The 16029-nt window shown below is 59.5% G+C and overlaps 1 protein-coding gene across 1 annotated transcript; it reads left to right on the top strand.

Moving 5' to 3' along the window:
- The first annotated feature begins 1555 nt into the window (after nucleotides 1-1555).
- On the top strand, nucleotides 1556-10835 carry VSIG8 (V-set and immunoglobulin domain containing 8). Its single transcript, XM_030541910.1, has 7 exons — nucleotides 1556-1604; nucleotides 4126-4292; nucleotides 5454-5655; nucleotides 8614-8778; nucleotides 9164-9298; nucleotides 10253-10391; nucleotides 10742-10835. Exons 1-7 carry the CDS (start codon nucleotides 1556-1558, stop codon nucleotides 10833-10835), a joined length of 951 nt encoding a protein of 316 aa, XP_030397770.1.
- Nucleotides 10836-16029: the final 5194 nt, after the last annotated feature.

The raw sequence follows: 16029 nt of genomic DNA, 5'->3' as shown, positions 1-16029 counted from the left end.
ACACACTTGTTACATGCTCACAGTCACTCACACAGTGTCACACACCATCTCACACACACTGTAACACACAGTCACACAAACCAACACACATGCAGTCACACACACTGTCACAAGCTCAGTCACACACTCACTTTCATGCAGTCACACACATCACACCCCATCATATGCTCAGTCACAGACCCCATCACATGCTCACAGTCACACACACACCTTCACACCCCATCACATGCTCAGAAGTCACATACACCGTCACACCCCATCTCACACACACTAACACACTCCCAGTTATACAAACCATCACACACAGTCACATCCTCACAATCACATCCCGTCACACACCATCTCTCACACACACTGTTAGTCCCACAAACCATCACATGCTCACAATCACACATACCTGATCACACCCCTTTACACCCCAGCACATGCTCACAGTCACACACACACCTTCACACCCCATCTCACACACACTAACACACTCCCAGTTATACAAACCATCACACACAGTCACATCCCCAGTCACACCCCATAACACGCTCAGTCACACACCTCATCACACCCCATCTCTCACACACAGTCCCACACCCCATCACATGCTCACAGTCGCACCACCACACACTCAGTGTTACAGGCTCATTGTCACACACTGTTGCTCCCTATGTCGCACGCTCACCCCAGACTGGCTGTTCAGGTGGACTCATGTTAACCCTCCCTCCCTGGCTGTTTCTAATCCTCCTCTGGTTTTGCTCATTCTGCAGATGGTCCCTCTGCGCCCGGCACCAGAGACAGACGTGTTGCCAGCACAGGCAGCCTACCCTGCCCCGGCCCCCGCTTCCTGGCCAGACCTGGGCTGTTCTCTCTCATTTGGGATGCCAATTTTGGCTGGACATATTTCTGGAGGTTTCATCACATGACATAATCGTTAATTAAAGATCAATCTTTAATTCCTGGGGACTCCAGGGCAATCCTGGAGGGTTGGCAACCCTACCTCTCACTGGAGACGCTGTGTGACAAGTGGGCACCTGGTCTGGGCTTGTGGCTGGTGCAGAGAGAGGTGCTGGCAGCCTGGCAGCTGCACACACTACACAGGGTGAGTAGGCATCTCCCTGCTACCAGGTCACTGGTGCCCGCTGCTGCGGGTGGAAACTGTAGGTATAAGCTCAGCTGGTGGGTTGAGGCCCCATTAAAAGCTTTGAGGCCGGCTGTCGCCAACCTCCCTCCCAAGCCCTGAGCCTAGAGAGCCACCCGTCAGGCCTCCCTGTGCGAGAGGGATGCAGGGCAACAGGCCCGGCTGGCAGGAAAGCCCACGCCAGCCGAGCCAGTGTTAATTACCAGGTAGGCACAGAGGGAGCGGGCGGCAGCTCACACTCACGGCTTGGAGCCGCTCACTCACCTCCTCACTCACCCCAAAGGCATCCTCCCTGCAGGGAGGAACACCCAGCCTCAGCAGATAAAAGCAGCCCCCAGACGCTCTGCTTCCCTGTCTCCAAGCTCCCCACCCAGGATCGTCTCTCTCCTCTGCTGCTCTGGATACGCTGGGAGAGGCTGCAGGACCATGGCTGGGGGAGGGACTGTCCAGCTCCTCTTCTTGTGTCTAATGCCAGGTAGGCTCCTCCGAGGAACCCCTCCGGCCCTCCCCAGCCAGAGACAGGGAGCCTGGTGTGAAGGTGAAGTCCCTGGCCCAGTGCAGATTGCAATGGGCAAACCAGCTGGGGTAAATAAGACCCTGGCCTGACCAGTAACTTCACTCAGACCCACTCCAACTCAGCATCTGGGAGAGGGTGGGAATGCCAGTGATCTTGGCTCTAAACTCCTTTCCTTCCCCATGACTCCCAGCCTAGCAATGTAGGGCTCATCTACATGGGGCAATTGCCCAGCATAGCTGTAGTGGAGTAACTCCTGTGCTGTTGCCTGGGAGCTCCTTGGGGCAGGAACTGTCTCTTTGTTTTGCATTTGCACAGCCCCGACCACCCTGGCTGGGGCTGCTAGGCGCTATGATAATACACCTAATAAATAATGTACAGCTCCTAGCACCATGGGGCCTGATCCTTGGCTGGGGCTGCTAGGCGCTATGATAATACACCTAATAAATAATAACAATAATAGCTGTGCTGGAATAACTTCCCTGTGGGGACACTTGATTCCAGAATAACAAGGAGTTCATTATGGAACAGGAGCAATTATACTGGAATACAATCATTCTTGTTCTGGAGTAGCGTTCACAGGTAGTTATTCCCCTATAGCCAGGTTGCTGTGCCGGACACTTGGCACCTGTGTACTAAAGCCCTTAGTGCATCACAATAGTGCTCTAGACCAAAAATCTGGCACTTCCCATCTGGAGCAGCGCTGACAAAATGCAGCAAGACAGAAACCTCTTGGAGGTGTAATTTCCAGCTCAGGTCGGTGTACACAGAATAGTTTTGATTGAACTAGTGCACTACAGCAGTAGTTCTCAACCTTTCCAGGCTACTGTCCCCTTTTCAGGAGGCTGATTTGTCTTGTGTACCCCAATTTTCACACGACTTAAAAACGACTTGCTTGCAAAATCTGACATAAAAATACAAAAGTGTCACAGCCGCACTACTCCAGAACAATGGCTGACTTTCTCATGTTTACCATATAACTATAAAATAAATCAATTGAAATATAAATATTGTACTTACATTTCCTTGTATAGTAAATAGAGCAGTATAAACAAATCATTGTACGAAATTTTAATTTGTACTGACTTCGCTACATGTAGCCTGTTGGAAAACTAGGCAAATATCTAGATGAGTTGATGTAGCTCTGTGTACCCCCAAGGGTTCATGTACCCCTGGCTGGGAACCATTGCGCTACATAGAGCAGTGTAGATACCACGGTATGGGTGGTAGGACATTCGGGATAACTACCCCGAGTACGGTCCCGCCCAGGACTCCAGGTGCTTGCTCAGGTGGCTAGCCCATCCCACCCTCTGTGCTGCCAGAGCTACACTGCTATTTTTGGTGCGCCAGCTGCTTGATCAAAGCTAGCATATGTGTATCTACCTGAGCTGGAATCCCCTCGGCTGCAGCAGCAGCGACCATCCGCCAACAGCACCCTTCTCCCACGCATGTTCCCACATAGTGACACTGGTGAGAGCCCTTTGCACCTGGATTACACTGTACCTAGAAAGTGCTCTGCGAAGAGTCACTAATTAATTACAGAACAATGAATCACTGTGGAGGTCCCCTCAGGCTGGTAGCAGGCAGCTCTCCCAGAGTACCAAGGCTGGGTGTGTTCTGCAGATCTAGCTCTGAGGACCTTCCCCGTGGACTAAAGGTGGTAGAGGGCATGGCTGGGCTCCCCTGGGCCTGTGATCCCTGGCTGCCGTTGGCAATCCGTGCAAGTTGGAGAAGCCTCTTAGTGAAGCAATAAATAACTCCCCCGCCCCCTCATTCCCTGCAAGGGCTGGGCTCACTTTGCCCTGGCTGAGTCAGGACTCAGCGGGTGGCTGAAACTGGCCACTTTAAAGGTCAGTTGTGTGAAAATGTTCACTTCATCCGCTGGGCGCTTTGTGCAGGACGCTGCCCTCTGGTGGCTGGAATGTGTTGGACTGGCACACTCGTGTGTCCCCCGGTGCACGGAATTTCAGATCCAGCCCCAGGATCCCCAGTGTGGCTCCCCTTAGGGGCTGTCTGAGCTCATGGCCTGCTGTAAGTATTAATCAGAGATCACCCCGGGGCACTGGCTTCAGACACACTGCAAAACCCGCCCTGCTTCGTTGTATTCTGACTGGGCCAAGCGGGATCCTTGCAGCAAGATGTCCACAGCTTGGCAAATGCCAAGCAATAGAGCCCAGCTCCGGTGAAAGGAGCCCATCTCTGCCCAGGGCACAGAGCCTGGTCCCTGCATGGATAATGCCCCCCTATCTTCTAAAAGCTGATGGGACATGCTTCCCCCAGAGCCCCTTGTCTGACAGTCCCCTCACTTGCTCCCACACTGGAAGGCCACTGGACTAGCTCCCTGCACAGCTGGCTCTGGGCACTGTGGGAAGGGCTCAATCTCCACAGCAGGTGCCCGGGGACTCCTTCCTCTCTTTGCAGATGCTCTGCCCAGCACTAGTCTCTCTGTCCTGATGGGCAGCTCTGTCTGTCTGTCACTCAGCTCTGCTGGAGGCGGTGCGGATCAGCGCAAAGGGCCAGCAGGTGCTGTACCTGGCCCAGGGAGACTCTGTGAGGCTGGGCTGCCCCTATATCCTGGAGCCTCAGGACAATGGACCCACCAACCTGGACATCATATGGACCATGGTGAACCCTGAGCAGAGGCTGCCAGTGAGTCTGAGCCCCACCCCTCATCCCACTTCCTTAGGAAGGCTCATCAAATGCCCGGTTGGAATCTGTGCTGGGAGCAGGACCCCTGGGGTCTGTTTCCAGCTTTGCCCCTGGCTTTCTGGGACATCTTGGCCAAGTTCCTGCCCCTGCAGCTGCTACCCCCTGCCCAGCACTGGGTCCTTGCTCAGATTCCATCTCCCGCAGATCCAGTCCACTTGCAGAGACACCTGGGCACTGCCCCCTCTGCCGACCTGGCTAATGGCACCCTGCCACCCTTCCTCACCCTTACGTGTGTGCATATTCTCAAGCCCTCTCACTGTGCCAGTCCCTCCCCTGGGCGCAGTCTCCTCCAGGGTCCATTGAATTGTCCTGTCCCACCTGCTCTCTGTGACTTGCCCCAGCAAGAGGCATCCTTCGAGACGGACTGTCATTCTCTGCTCCTGGGGCCGTGTCTCCTTCTCCTGGGCCCTGCACTTCCACCTTCCACCTTCCCTTACATCCCCACCTCCCCATGCCTGGGGACTGAGCTCACCTGGCTTGGGCTCCACCAGCCTCTCCGCTCCCAGTCAGCCCCAGTCCCTGGGGTGCCCCACCCTGCACCCACCGCCATCAGTGTAGACTGGGGGTTCTCAAATTTCATTGCACCACGACCCCCTTCTGACAACAAAAATTACTACACAACCCCAGGAGCGGGGACTGAAGCCTGAGCCTGCCCAAGCCACATCATCCTGGGTGGCAGGGGTGGGGGAGGGGGCCGCAAAGCTGAAGCCCAAGGGTTTCAGCCCCAGGATGGGGGCCTGGAACTTGAGCCCCACCACCTAGGGCTGAACCGTCAGACTTTGGCCCTGGGCAGTGGGGCCTGGGCTTCAGCCCTCGGTGGTGGAGCTGGGGCTGAGGCTTGGGCTTGGGTCCAGGCCCCAACAACTCTAATACCAGCACTGGTGACCCTGTTAAAATTGGGTTGCAACCACTTTGGGGTCCCGACCCATAGTTTGAAAACCACTGGTGTAGGACATGTGTCTCTAGCAGCTTCCTGTACAGGATGGTCCATAAGGTCCTGGATTCTCAGCCCCCAGTGCTGCTCCTGCCCCTTGGCCGGTCTCCAGTCCCCATTGCTCATCACCCACCATAGCTCACTGCTGCTCGGTTCCTCCCCATCAGTTCCTGACCTACCAGGACCAGAAGATCAGGTACGGCAGCGTCCCAGGCCTGCAGCAGAGGGTGTCATTTGTGGCCCAGGACCCAAGCTTGTATGATGCCTCCATCCACCTGGCAAACTTGCAGGTGTCAGACTCGGCCACCTATGAGTGCAGGGTGAGGAAAGCCACTGTCGACACCCACTTGATCACCATTACTGTGCTCGGTGAGTTGCGCCCCTGCCTGCTGGCCCCTCACTCCCACCAGTGGCAGATTAGCCACTGGGCCAACAGGGCCTGTTCCCAGGGGCCCCAGACAATTGGGGGCCCCCTGAAGAAATGGCTGCCTGCACCCCAACCCACTCACCCAACCAGCACTCCTGCCAGGGTGCGGGGGCTTGCTTTGCAGGCAGAAGGGACCCCCACTTTCTCTGATCCAGACCCCCACAAACCTCTAATCCACCTCTGACCCCAACCCATCCACTGCCCACTGACCCCAAGCCCACTCACTGGCCCAACCCCTGCCAAGCCAACCCCATGCACTGACCTAACACGAACCCTTGCCAACACCCCCCAGGTCACCCACGTCATGCTAGGTGAGTCCCACCTCCCTGTTGATCCACCCACCCATCCACTGACCCACATTCTGCCCACTGACCCAACCTCACCCATTAACCCAACTCCACCCACTGACCCAAATTCCACCCACTCACCCAACACCAATCCCTGCTAACACCCACCAGGTCACCGTCACTGTGCTAGGTGAGTCCCACCAACCCTGCTGATCCCCCCACCTCAGTGACCCAACCCTCACTCATTAACTCACCCCACACACTGCCCCACCCCCACACACTGCCGACACCCACCAGGTCACCGTCACTGTGCTAGGTGAGTCCCACCAACCCTGCTGATCCCCCCCACTCAGTGACCCAACCCTCACTCATTAACTCACCCCACACACTGCCCCACTCCCACACACTGCCGACACCCACCAGGTCACTGTCACTGTGCTAGGTGAGTCCCACCAACCCTGCTGATCCCCCCCACTCAGTGACCCAGCCCTCACTCATTAACTCACCCCACACACTGCCCCACCCCCACACACTGCCGACACCCACCAGGTCACCGTCACTGTGCTAGGTGAGTCCCACCAACCCTGCTGATCCCCCCCACTCAGTGACCCAACCCTCACTCATTAACTCACCCCCACACACTGCCCCACCCCCACACACTGCCGACACCCACCAGGTCACCGTCACTGTGCTAGGTGAGTCCCACCAACCCTGCTGATCCCCCCCACTCAGTGACCCAACCCTCACTCATTAACCCACCCCACACACTGCCCCACCCCCACACACTGCCGACACCCACCAGGTCACCGTCACTGTGCTAGGTGAGTCCCACCAACCCTGCTGATCCCCCCCACTCAGTGACCCAACCCTCACTCATTAACTCACCCCACACACTGCCCCACCCCCACACACTGCCGACACCCACCAGGTCACCGTCACTGTGCTAGGTGAGTCCCACCAACCCTGCTGATCCCCCCCACTCAGTGACCCAACCCTCACTCATTAACTCACCCCACACACTGCCCCACCCCCACACACTGCCGACACCCACCAGGTCACCGTCACTGTGCTAGGTGAGTCCCACCAACCCTGCTGATCCCCCCCCCCACAGTGACCCAACCCTCACTCATTAACTCACCCCACACACTGCCCCACCCCCACACACTGCCGACACCCACCAGGTCACCGTCACTGTGCTAGGTGAGTCCCACCAACCCTGCTGATCCCCCCACCTCAGTGACCCAACCCTCACTCATTAACTCACCCCACACACTGCCCCACCCCCACACACTGCCGACACCCACCAGGTCACCGTCACTGTGCTAGGTGAGTCCCACCAACCCTGCTGATCCCCCCCCACTCAGTGACCCAACCCTCACTCATTAACTCACCCCACACACTGCCCCACCCCCACACACTGCCGACACCCACCAGGTCACCGTCACTGTGCTAGGTGAGTCCCACCAACCCTGCTGATCCCCCCCACTCAGTGACCCAACCCTCACTCATTAACTCACCCCCACACACTGCCCCACCCCCACACACTGCCGACACCCACCAGGTCACCGTCACTGTGCTAGGTGAGTCCCACCAACCCTGCTGATCCCCCCCACTCAGTGACCCAACCCTCACTCATTAACTCACCCCACACACTGCCCCACCCCCACACACTGCCGACACCCACCAGGTCACCGTCACTGTGCTAGGTGAGTCCCACCAACCCTGCTGATCCCCCCCACTCAGTGACCCAACCCTCACTCATTAACTCACCCCACACACTGCCCCACCCCCACACACAGCCGACACCCACCAGGTCACCGTCACTGTGCTAGGTGAGTTCCAGTCAACACCCGCTGACCCAACCCACCAACCCAAACTCCACCTACTGACCCAACCCCACTACCTAACCCCGCCCACAGATCTAAACTCCAACCACTGACCTAACCATCACTAACATCCCCCCCCCCGAGACCTGCCTCTGCAAACCGTCCCCGCCCACCATTCCCTGTGGACAGACACTGCCTGCTGATCCGACCCTCCTACCAGTTCCCATGTGCTGATCCTGCCTGCCAGCCCCCATACACCAACCCCAGACCACCAACCCTGCCCATCAGTCCCCATGCGCTGACCCCAGGCCACTGACCCTGCCAGCCAGTCACCATCCCATTGACCCTGCCTGCCAGTCCCCATCCGCTGACCCCAGCCCACTGACCCCATCCGCAGTCCCCATGTGCTGACTCCAGCCCACTGACCCTGCCCACCAGACCCATGCTCTGATCCCAGCCCACCAAACCTGCCCGCCAGTCCCCACGGGCTGATCCCAGCCCACCAAACCTGCCCGCCAGTCCCCACGGGCTGATCCCAGCCCACCAAACCTGCCCGCCAGTCCCCAAGCTCTGATCCTAGCCCACCAACCCCTGCCCACCGATCCGTCTCTGCCTGCCCATCAACAATCCCCATCCTCTGACTCCCGCTTTCAGGGGGCACTGCCACCACATGCCTGCTGTACCCAGTCTCTGCCTGTCTATCTCTGAGCACGGCTGTGTCTGCCTGTCCATCCCTGCTGCTCCTTACTAGCTCCCATTAACTGACGCAACTTGTGTCTCTCCCCAGAGAAGCCGGCCACCCCTCGGTGCTGGATGGACGGGGAGCCGGTCAGGGGAGGCAACCTCATGCTTAGGTGCTGCTCTGATGGGGGCTCCCTTCCCCTCTCCTACCAGTGGTCCAAGATGGGAGGGGACTATGCCATGGGCTGGCTGCCCCCCAGAACAGTACAGGGTAAGCAGTGGGCGGGGCAGGGGTCCCCGGGAGGTGGGCTGCTCACTACGCTGAGCTCATTGTGGGTTGTTTGCCCTAGGATGGTGCAAGGGAGAGGTGCGGGCCTCCGGAGGGTGGGATGCTCTTCTGCTGAGCTGGAAGCCTCCCCTTGCAATGTCTATGACATGAGTTTCCTCAAGTCTTGGCACCCGGGGGACCCTTTTCATAGATGGAGCAGCCAGGGTGTTTTTGGGGGTGGGCCCAGGCATGGCCCTGATGTGTTGCCAGGGGGCTCTGGCTGCCTTGCGCTGTCCCAGGACCCCCTAGGGGTGAAAGAGCTGGCGCTGCCTGTCCGGAGGGGGGATACTTTGTGGAGCTCACTCAGGGCTGGGTCTCTCCTGTGCAGGGCAAGGCTCGGGGGACCTGATGATCCAGAGCCTGTCGCAGGAGCACTCCGGGACCTACTGCTGCCGCGTGACCAACAGGGTGGGTTACACCCAGTGCATGGTGCATGTCTCCGTCCCTCGCGTCGGCTACACAGGTAGGATGGGGGGCACAAGGCCAGGACAGGGGGCAAGCGCCAGAGTGCCAGCGGGGCAGGACCCAAGTGTCTGGCAGTAGCTCCTTGAAGCTGAGCCCTGACCCCAGGCTGGGCTGGAAGTGGGACCAGCCTGGTGTTGTGAGCACCCCGAGGGAATGTCAGTGTGAGGGGCAGCCCGAGGGGCTGGAGCCTGAACAGAGCTGAGCTCCTAGCAGCCCCCAGGGAGCACTGGAGATCCTTCTTCCCTGTAGGGAACAATGGATACCTCCCCTTCCCCATAGGAAACAATGGAGACCCCCCCCTTCCTCATAGAGAACAATAGAGAACCCCTTCCCCGCCAGGGAACAATGGAGACTCAACCCCTCCTGGGCTCTGTGGCTGTCGCCCCATAGTTAGGACTCTGCTGGGCTGTGATAGTTTAGTGTAATCCCAGTTCTAAGGCGGTGCTGTGGGGGAAGGGCTGGTGGGCTGTGATGTGCGGGAGCAGACTGGATGATCTGATGGGTCCTTCTGGCCTTAAACTCTATGACTCTAATCGCTCTTGCCCCCGGCACTGGGAACAATGGACACACACCCCTTTTCCCATAGACAGGAATGGAGACTCCTCCATCCCCACCCCCATCGCCGGGACTGAGCCCTTTGACCATCTGCCAGGGAGGGTCAGGTTCTTGGGGCCATGCTGCAGCTCCAGGCTAATGCACTGACCCTGCGCACCTTTTCACAGGAGCTATTGCCCATGCAGGGCCCCATGGATTACATGGGCCTGGTCAGGGCCTCCTGGGCAGCCCAGCAGAGAGCGCCCGTGGGGCATGCAGAGCGAATATGGCCCAGTGCCCAGCAAGCAGGGGCGTCAATGGGGCTCAGCAGCCAGGAGTCCCTGCGGTGCTTTCTGGGCGTGGGTCCCAGCCCGGTGCGGGGAGGGGAGAAGATGACAGGTTTGCTCCCCTTCCACAGGTTCAAGGAATGTGGGGCTCATTGTGGGCTCTGTCCTGGGGGCCATTTTCCTTCTGATCCTGCTGCTCTCGATCCTCTGGGCCCTGCTGTGGTACTGCAGACGGAGGCACTGCCAGCCCGTGGTGCCCATCGAGATCAGGTGACGCCTCTGGGCTGGGGGAAGAGGGCACCGCAGAAGGGAGGTGGGGAACAAGGGGGAGGGGCAGGGAAAGAAAGGGGGTTAAGGAAAAAGAGGGGAAACGGGCAGAGCTTGGAAGAGGCTGGAATGATAGAGCGAGACCAGGGAGGAGGGGGCCCGAGGCTCAGGGTGATGCTGTGACCCGAAGCGGCTGTGTTGGCACCCAGAGCACCCCTGCATGTGTCCAGAGGGCGAGCAGACTGGGGGCAGGCCAGGCAGGCCTGGCCCTGGCACAAAGTGAGCCGGTGGAGGGGGCCAGGTGCTAAAGGGGCAGGGAGGAGTGACTTCATGCTGCCTATCCCTGCCCACAGAGACAGTGCTCCTGCTGGCCCATGCAGAAGTGGCCACCTGCACCCCTACCACAGCAGCGTGCAGCACATCAGCAACACACCTTGCCAGAAGTAGCGCCCCCAGGAGCGGGGAGGAGAGCACCCCCTGCAAGCAGCGGGACTCTCTGCTACGCTCCAGCTCCAAGCAACCCAAGAAGCAAGAACCCCACTGTGTGCCCAGCCCCACGGCTCCATCCACCCTCTGCGCAGATCCAGGGAGATCCGACGCTGCTCCCCTTCCCCGTTCTGCCCATGGGGAGTGGGAGAACCCCCCATCCGTGGCATAAGCACCCCCACGGCTAGGGAGACTCCTTAATGCACACAGACAAGGCCTAGAGCTGGTAATACCCCCACCCCCCCACACACAGTGGGGTGAGCTGTATCACAACATGTGGCACGACATGATGCACCTGGCACCAGCACACAAGTATGGAATGTGGCAGGAGAAGGGCAGACAGCACCCAGCAGCCTGGGAACTGCCCATCTACATCTCAGCACCTTGTTTTTCTAGGAGGCCCTGGGGTTTGCACAGCCTGTCCAGGCTCCAGCTGGAATGAGAGACACACCTTACTCATGGGCGGGGGTGATGGGGGCAGATGGGGAAGGAGCTCCCTGGGCCAGGGATGCTGGGGAGGGGGCTCCCTAGGGCTGGGGTCAGATGGGGAGTGAGTGGTCTCTCTGGGTCAGGGATGATGGGATGAGATGGGGAGGGGGCTTCCTGGGACCAGGGGTGATGGGGTCAGATGGGGAGGGGGCTCTATGGGCCAGGGATGAATGGGGGGAACCCCTTAGGGTTGGGGGTGATGGGGTCAGGTGGGGAGGGAGCCGCCTGGAGCTGGGGTGACAGTGTCAGATGGGGAGGGGGCTCCCTGGGCCAGGGATGATGGGGAGGAGGTTCCCTGGGGCTGGGTGTGATGGGGTCAGATACGAAGGGGGCTCTCTGGGCCAGAGATATTAGGGTCAGATAGGGAGGGAGCTCCCTGGGGCCAGGGGTGATGGGATCAGGTGGGGAGGGGGGTTGGGGGAGGTGGGGTAGAAGCTTCTACACCAGCTTTGGTTATTGCATGGTTCAGTCATCATGCTCTGGTGTGGCAGGCAGGGAACTCGGACTCCTGGGTTCTATTTCCATCTCTGCTACTGATGTGTCCCTGTGTGACCTTGGGCAACTCCCTTTCCCAAGCTGTGCCTCAGTTTCTGCCTCGGTAGACTGCGGCTTGTGATGTGCCCTTCGTCTGTGGAGGGTGGTGTAAGAGCCGAGTGGCACTGTTCCCAGGGGAGAGGTAGCAGTGGGTAGATCGTGGGTGTCACACAGGGGGTACCGGGCTGGCCACAGTGAGTGGCATGTACAGAGCAGTTCCATTAAAGGAGTCAAACAGAGTGAATCATTTATGGGAAGTGTCCTCTGACAGCATCAGAAGGAGAGACACCCCCTCACCCCTCCCAGTGAGCGTCCCAGGGCAATGGATAGGGCTGAGACCTCCTCCCCTCCTGGCTACAGGCTGGGGAGGGTGTGAGGGCAGTACCCCATTAGAGCCATGCATGGGTGTGCACACACACACACAACCCTCTCATTGCATGCTCTCACACACACACGCATACGCACACACCCCTTTTCCGTGCCAGGCTCTGGGCTTGTATGGGCACAAGGGCTCCTTTCAGACCCTGTCACCCCTTTGTCCCCATTCTCTTTCTCTTGGCCCCATCAGGACGATGCTGCCATGGCCCAGCAGCCATGGCCTCACACAGCCCCCAGAAGAGGGGAGTTCCCAGTCCCAGCTCCTGCTCCGAACTACTCTCCCTACTGCCCGGGAGCCCTCACTGCCTGCCCAGCCTCCTGGTCCAGATTGACCCTTTGAATGACTGCAATTAACCACTGGAACAATTCACCAGGGGTCGTGATGGAGTGTCCATCACGGACAGTTTTTAGACCAAGCTGAGATGTTTGTCTTAACAGCTCTGCTCTCGGAATCAGCTGGGGGCAGGTCTCTGGCCTGGGTTACCCGGGAGGTCAGACTAGATGAGCACAGTGGTCCCTGCTCTGGCCTTGGAATCCCTTCTGGCCTTTTATAAACTCTTCTCCAGTTAATAAGGGCAACAGCCCCAGCCTTGTCCAGTCAGGTGATGGAACAGGGAAGAAGGGAAGGTGAAGGCAGCTGAGTACTGAGAGGGCAGTGGGAAGGGAGGATGAGGCACAGCAGCTCCTAATGCTGGCCCATCTCTCACCCCGCAAATGATCAGTGCCCCCCAGAACTGTCCCCCCACAGCTCCAGTCTGCTCAGCCCAACTCCCATCACCTTTCACTGCCCTTGGGCAAGTAGAGACCGTTCTGAACTGGGGTGCAGGCAGGACCGGCGCTAGAGTTTTTTGCGCCCTAGGCGCACGGCCATTTCGCCGCCCCATGCGCCGCTCCCACGGCTCCGGTGGAGCTGCCGCAGCCATTTCTGCGGAGGGTCCGTTGGTCCGCAGCTCTGGTGGAGCTGCCGCAGCCACGCCTGCAGGATGTCCACCAGAGCCGCGCAGGACCGGACTGTCTGCAGGCATGCCTGCGGCAGCTCCAGCAGAACCGTGGACCAACGGACCCTCTGCAGGCATGAGTGTGGCAGGTCCACCGGAGCCACCTGCTGCCCCCACCTGGCAAAATGCCGCCCCCCGAAAATCCTGGCGCCCTAGGTGATTGCCTAGTTCGCCTCAATGGAAGCGCCGGCCCTGGGTGCACGAGCCTGAGCTTCTCTTCCCAGCTCTGCCTCTGGCTTTGTGTTATAACCTTGAGCCAATCCCCTAGCCGCTCCTGTGCCTCAGCTCTCATCTGTACAATGGGGGTGGCCCTTCCTTGCCCACGGGGCCTGAGACTAAGGGTTTGTCTACACTTACAACACTGTAGCAGTGAAGAGAAGCAGAGAAGATGCTACCTATGCCAATGGGAGACGCTCCCCGGTTGGCATTGATACTCCACCTCCCCAAGAGGCAGCCGCTGTGTTCATGGGAGAAGCCCATCCGCCGACACAGCGCTGTCTACACCAGGGGTTACACCGAGATAAGTTGCTGGCGCAGACCAGGCCTAAAACACATCGATGGCTGTGGCTCAGATGCCTTACTGGTGAGGGGCAGAATTGTCTGCATGGAGCATGGGCAGCAGGAGCAGGGGAAGTGCCCTGAAAGTAGGGGGCACCACAGGTGCCTGAACCATGGCCCGGCCCCCCACTGCACCATGCAGCACCACCACCACCGAGACCCCACACCCGCATTGCCCCTTCTCCCCAAGGCTCTAATTCCCTCCGAGGCCCCACGCGTGCACTACCCCTTCTCCCAGATTCCCTCCAAGGCCCCTCGCTCTCACCGTCCCTTATCCCTGATTCCCTCTGAGACCCCATCCCTGCACTGCCCCTTCTCCACGATTCCCTCCGAGGCCCCACGCTCGCACCGCCCCTTCTCCCCGATTCTCTCCGAGGCCCCAAGGTTGCACCGACCCTTCTCCCCAATTCCCTCTTAGGCCCCACGCTCTCACCACCCCTTCTTCCCAATTCTCTCCGAGGCCCCACACTCGCACCACTCCTTCTCCCCAATTCCCTCTTAGGCCCCACGCTCTCACCGCCCTTTCTCCCCGATTCCCTCTGAGATCCAATTCCTGCACCGCCCCTTCTCCCCGATTCCTTCTGAGACATCAGGCTCGCACTGCCTCTTCTCTCCAATTCCCTCCAAGGCCCCACACTCACACCACCTCTTCCCCCGAGGACTCATCCCGACACCGTCCATTTTCCCCAAGCCCCGATTCCCTCCGAGGTCCCACGCTCTCACCGCCCCTTTTCCTCGATTCCCTCCGAGGTCCCACACTCTCACCGCCCCTTCTCCTCGATTCCCTCCAACGCCGCACGCTCTCACAGCCCCTTCTCCCCGATTCCCTCTGAGGCCCCAGGCTCTTACCTCCCCTTCTCCCCGATTCCCTCTGAGACTCCAACCCTGCACTGCCCCTTCTCCCCGATTCCCTCCGAGGTCCCACGCTCTCACCGTCCCATCTCCCCGATTCCCTCCGAGACCCCACGCTCGCACCACCCCTTCTCCCTGATTCTCTCCGAGATCCCACACTCACACCACCCCTTCTCCCCGATTCCCTCTGAGACCCCACGCTCGCACTGCCCCTTCTCCCTGATTCCCTCAGAAGCCCCACGCTCGCACTGCCCCTTCTCCCCAATTCCCTCTTAGGCCCCATGCTCTCACCGCCCCTTCTCCCCGATTCCCTCCATGGTCCCACACTCACACCGCACCTTCTCCCCAATTCCCTCTTAGGCCCCATGCTCTCACCGCCCCTTTTCCCCAATTACCTCCGAGGCCCAACGCTCTCACCGCCCCTTCTCCCCGTTTCCCTCCAAGGCCCCACGTTCTCACTGCCCCTTCTCCCCGATTCCCTCCGAGGCCCCACGCTCTCACCGCCGCTTCTCCCTGATTCCCTCCGAGGCCCCACGCGTGCACCACCCCTTCTCCCTGATTCCCTCCTGGGCCCCACACTCGCACCGCCCCTTCTCCCTGATTCCCTCTGAGGCCCCACACTCTCACTGCCCCTTCTCCCCAATTCCCTCCAAGGCCCCACGCTCTCACCGCCCCTTCACCCCGATTCCCTCTGAGACCCCACCCCTTCACTGCCCCTTCTCCCCAATTCTCTCTGAGACCCCATGCTCTCACCGCCCCTTCTCCCCGATTCCCTCCGAGGTCTCACGCTCGCACCGCCCCTTATCCCCAATTCTCTCTGAGGCCCCACACTCATACCGCCCCTTCTCCCCAATTCCCTCTTAGGCCCCATGCTCTCACCGCCCCTTCTCCCCGATCCCCTCCATGGTCCCACACTCACACCGCCCCTTCTCCCCAATTCCCTCTTAGGCCCCATGCTCTCACCACCCCTTTTCCCCGATTACCTCCGAGGCCCAACGCTCTCACTGCCCCTTCTCCCCATTTCCCTCCGAGGCCCCACGCTCTCACCGCCCCTTCTCCCCGATTCCCTCTGAGGCCCCACGCTCTCACTGCCCCTTCTCCCCGATTCCCTCCGAGGCCCCACGCTCTCACTGCCCCTTCTCCCTGATTCCCTCCTGGGCCCCACACTCGCACCGCCCCTTCTCCCTGATTCCCTCTGAGGCCCCACACTCTCACCGCCCCTTCTCCCCAATTCCCTCCAAGGCCCCAAGCTCTCACCGCCCCTTCACCCCGATTCCCTCTGAGACCCCACCCCTGCACTGCCCCTTCTCCCCGATTCTCTCTGAGACCCCATACTCTCACCGCCC

Source organism: Gopherus evgoodei, chromosome 24 (genome assembly GCF_007399415.2).
Source record: "Gopherus evgoodei ecotype Sinaloan lineage chromosome 24, rGopEvg1_v1.p, whole genome shotgun sequence".
Classification (NCBI taxonomy): Eukaryota; Metazoa; Chordata; order Testudines; family Testudinidae; genus Gopherus; species Gopherus evgoodei.
The sequence above is the reverse complement of the archived record's forward strand: the minus strand, read 5'-3'. Positions and strand labels throughout refer to the sequence as shown.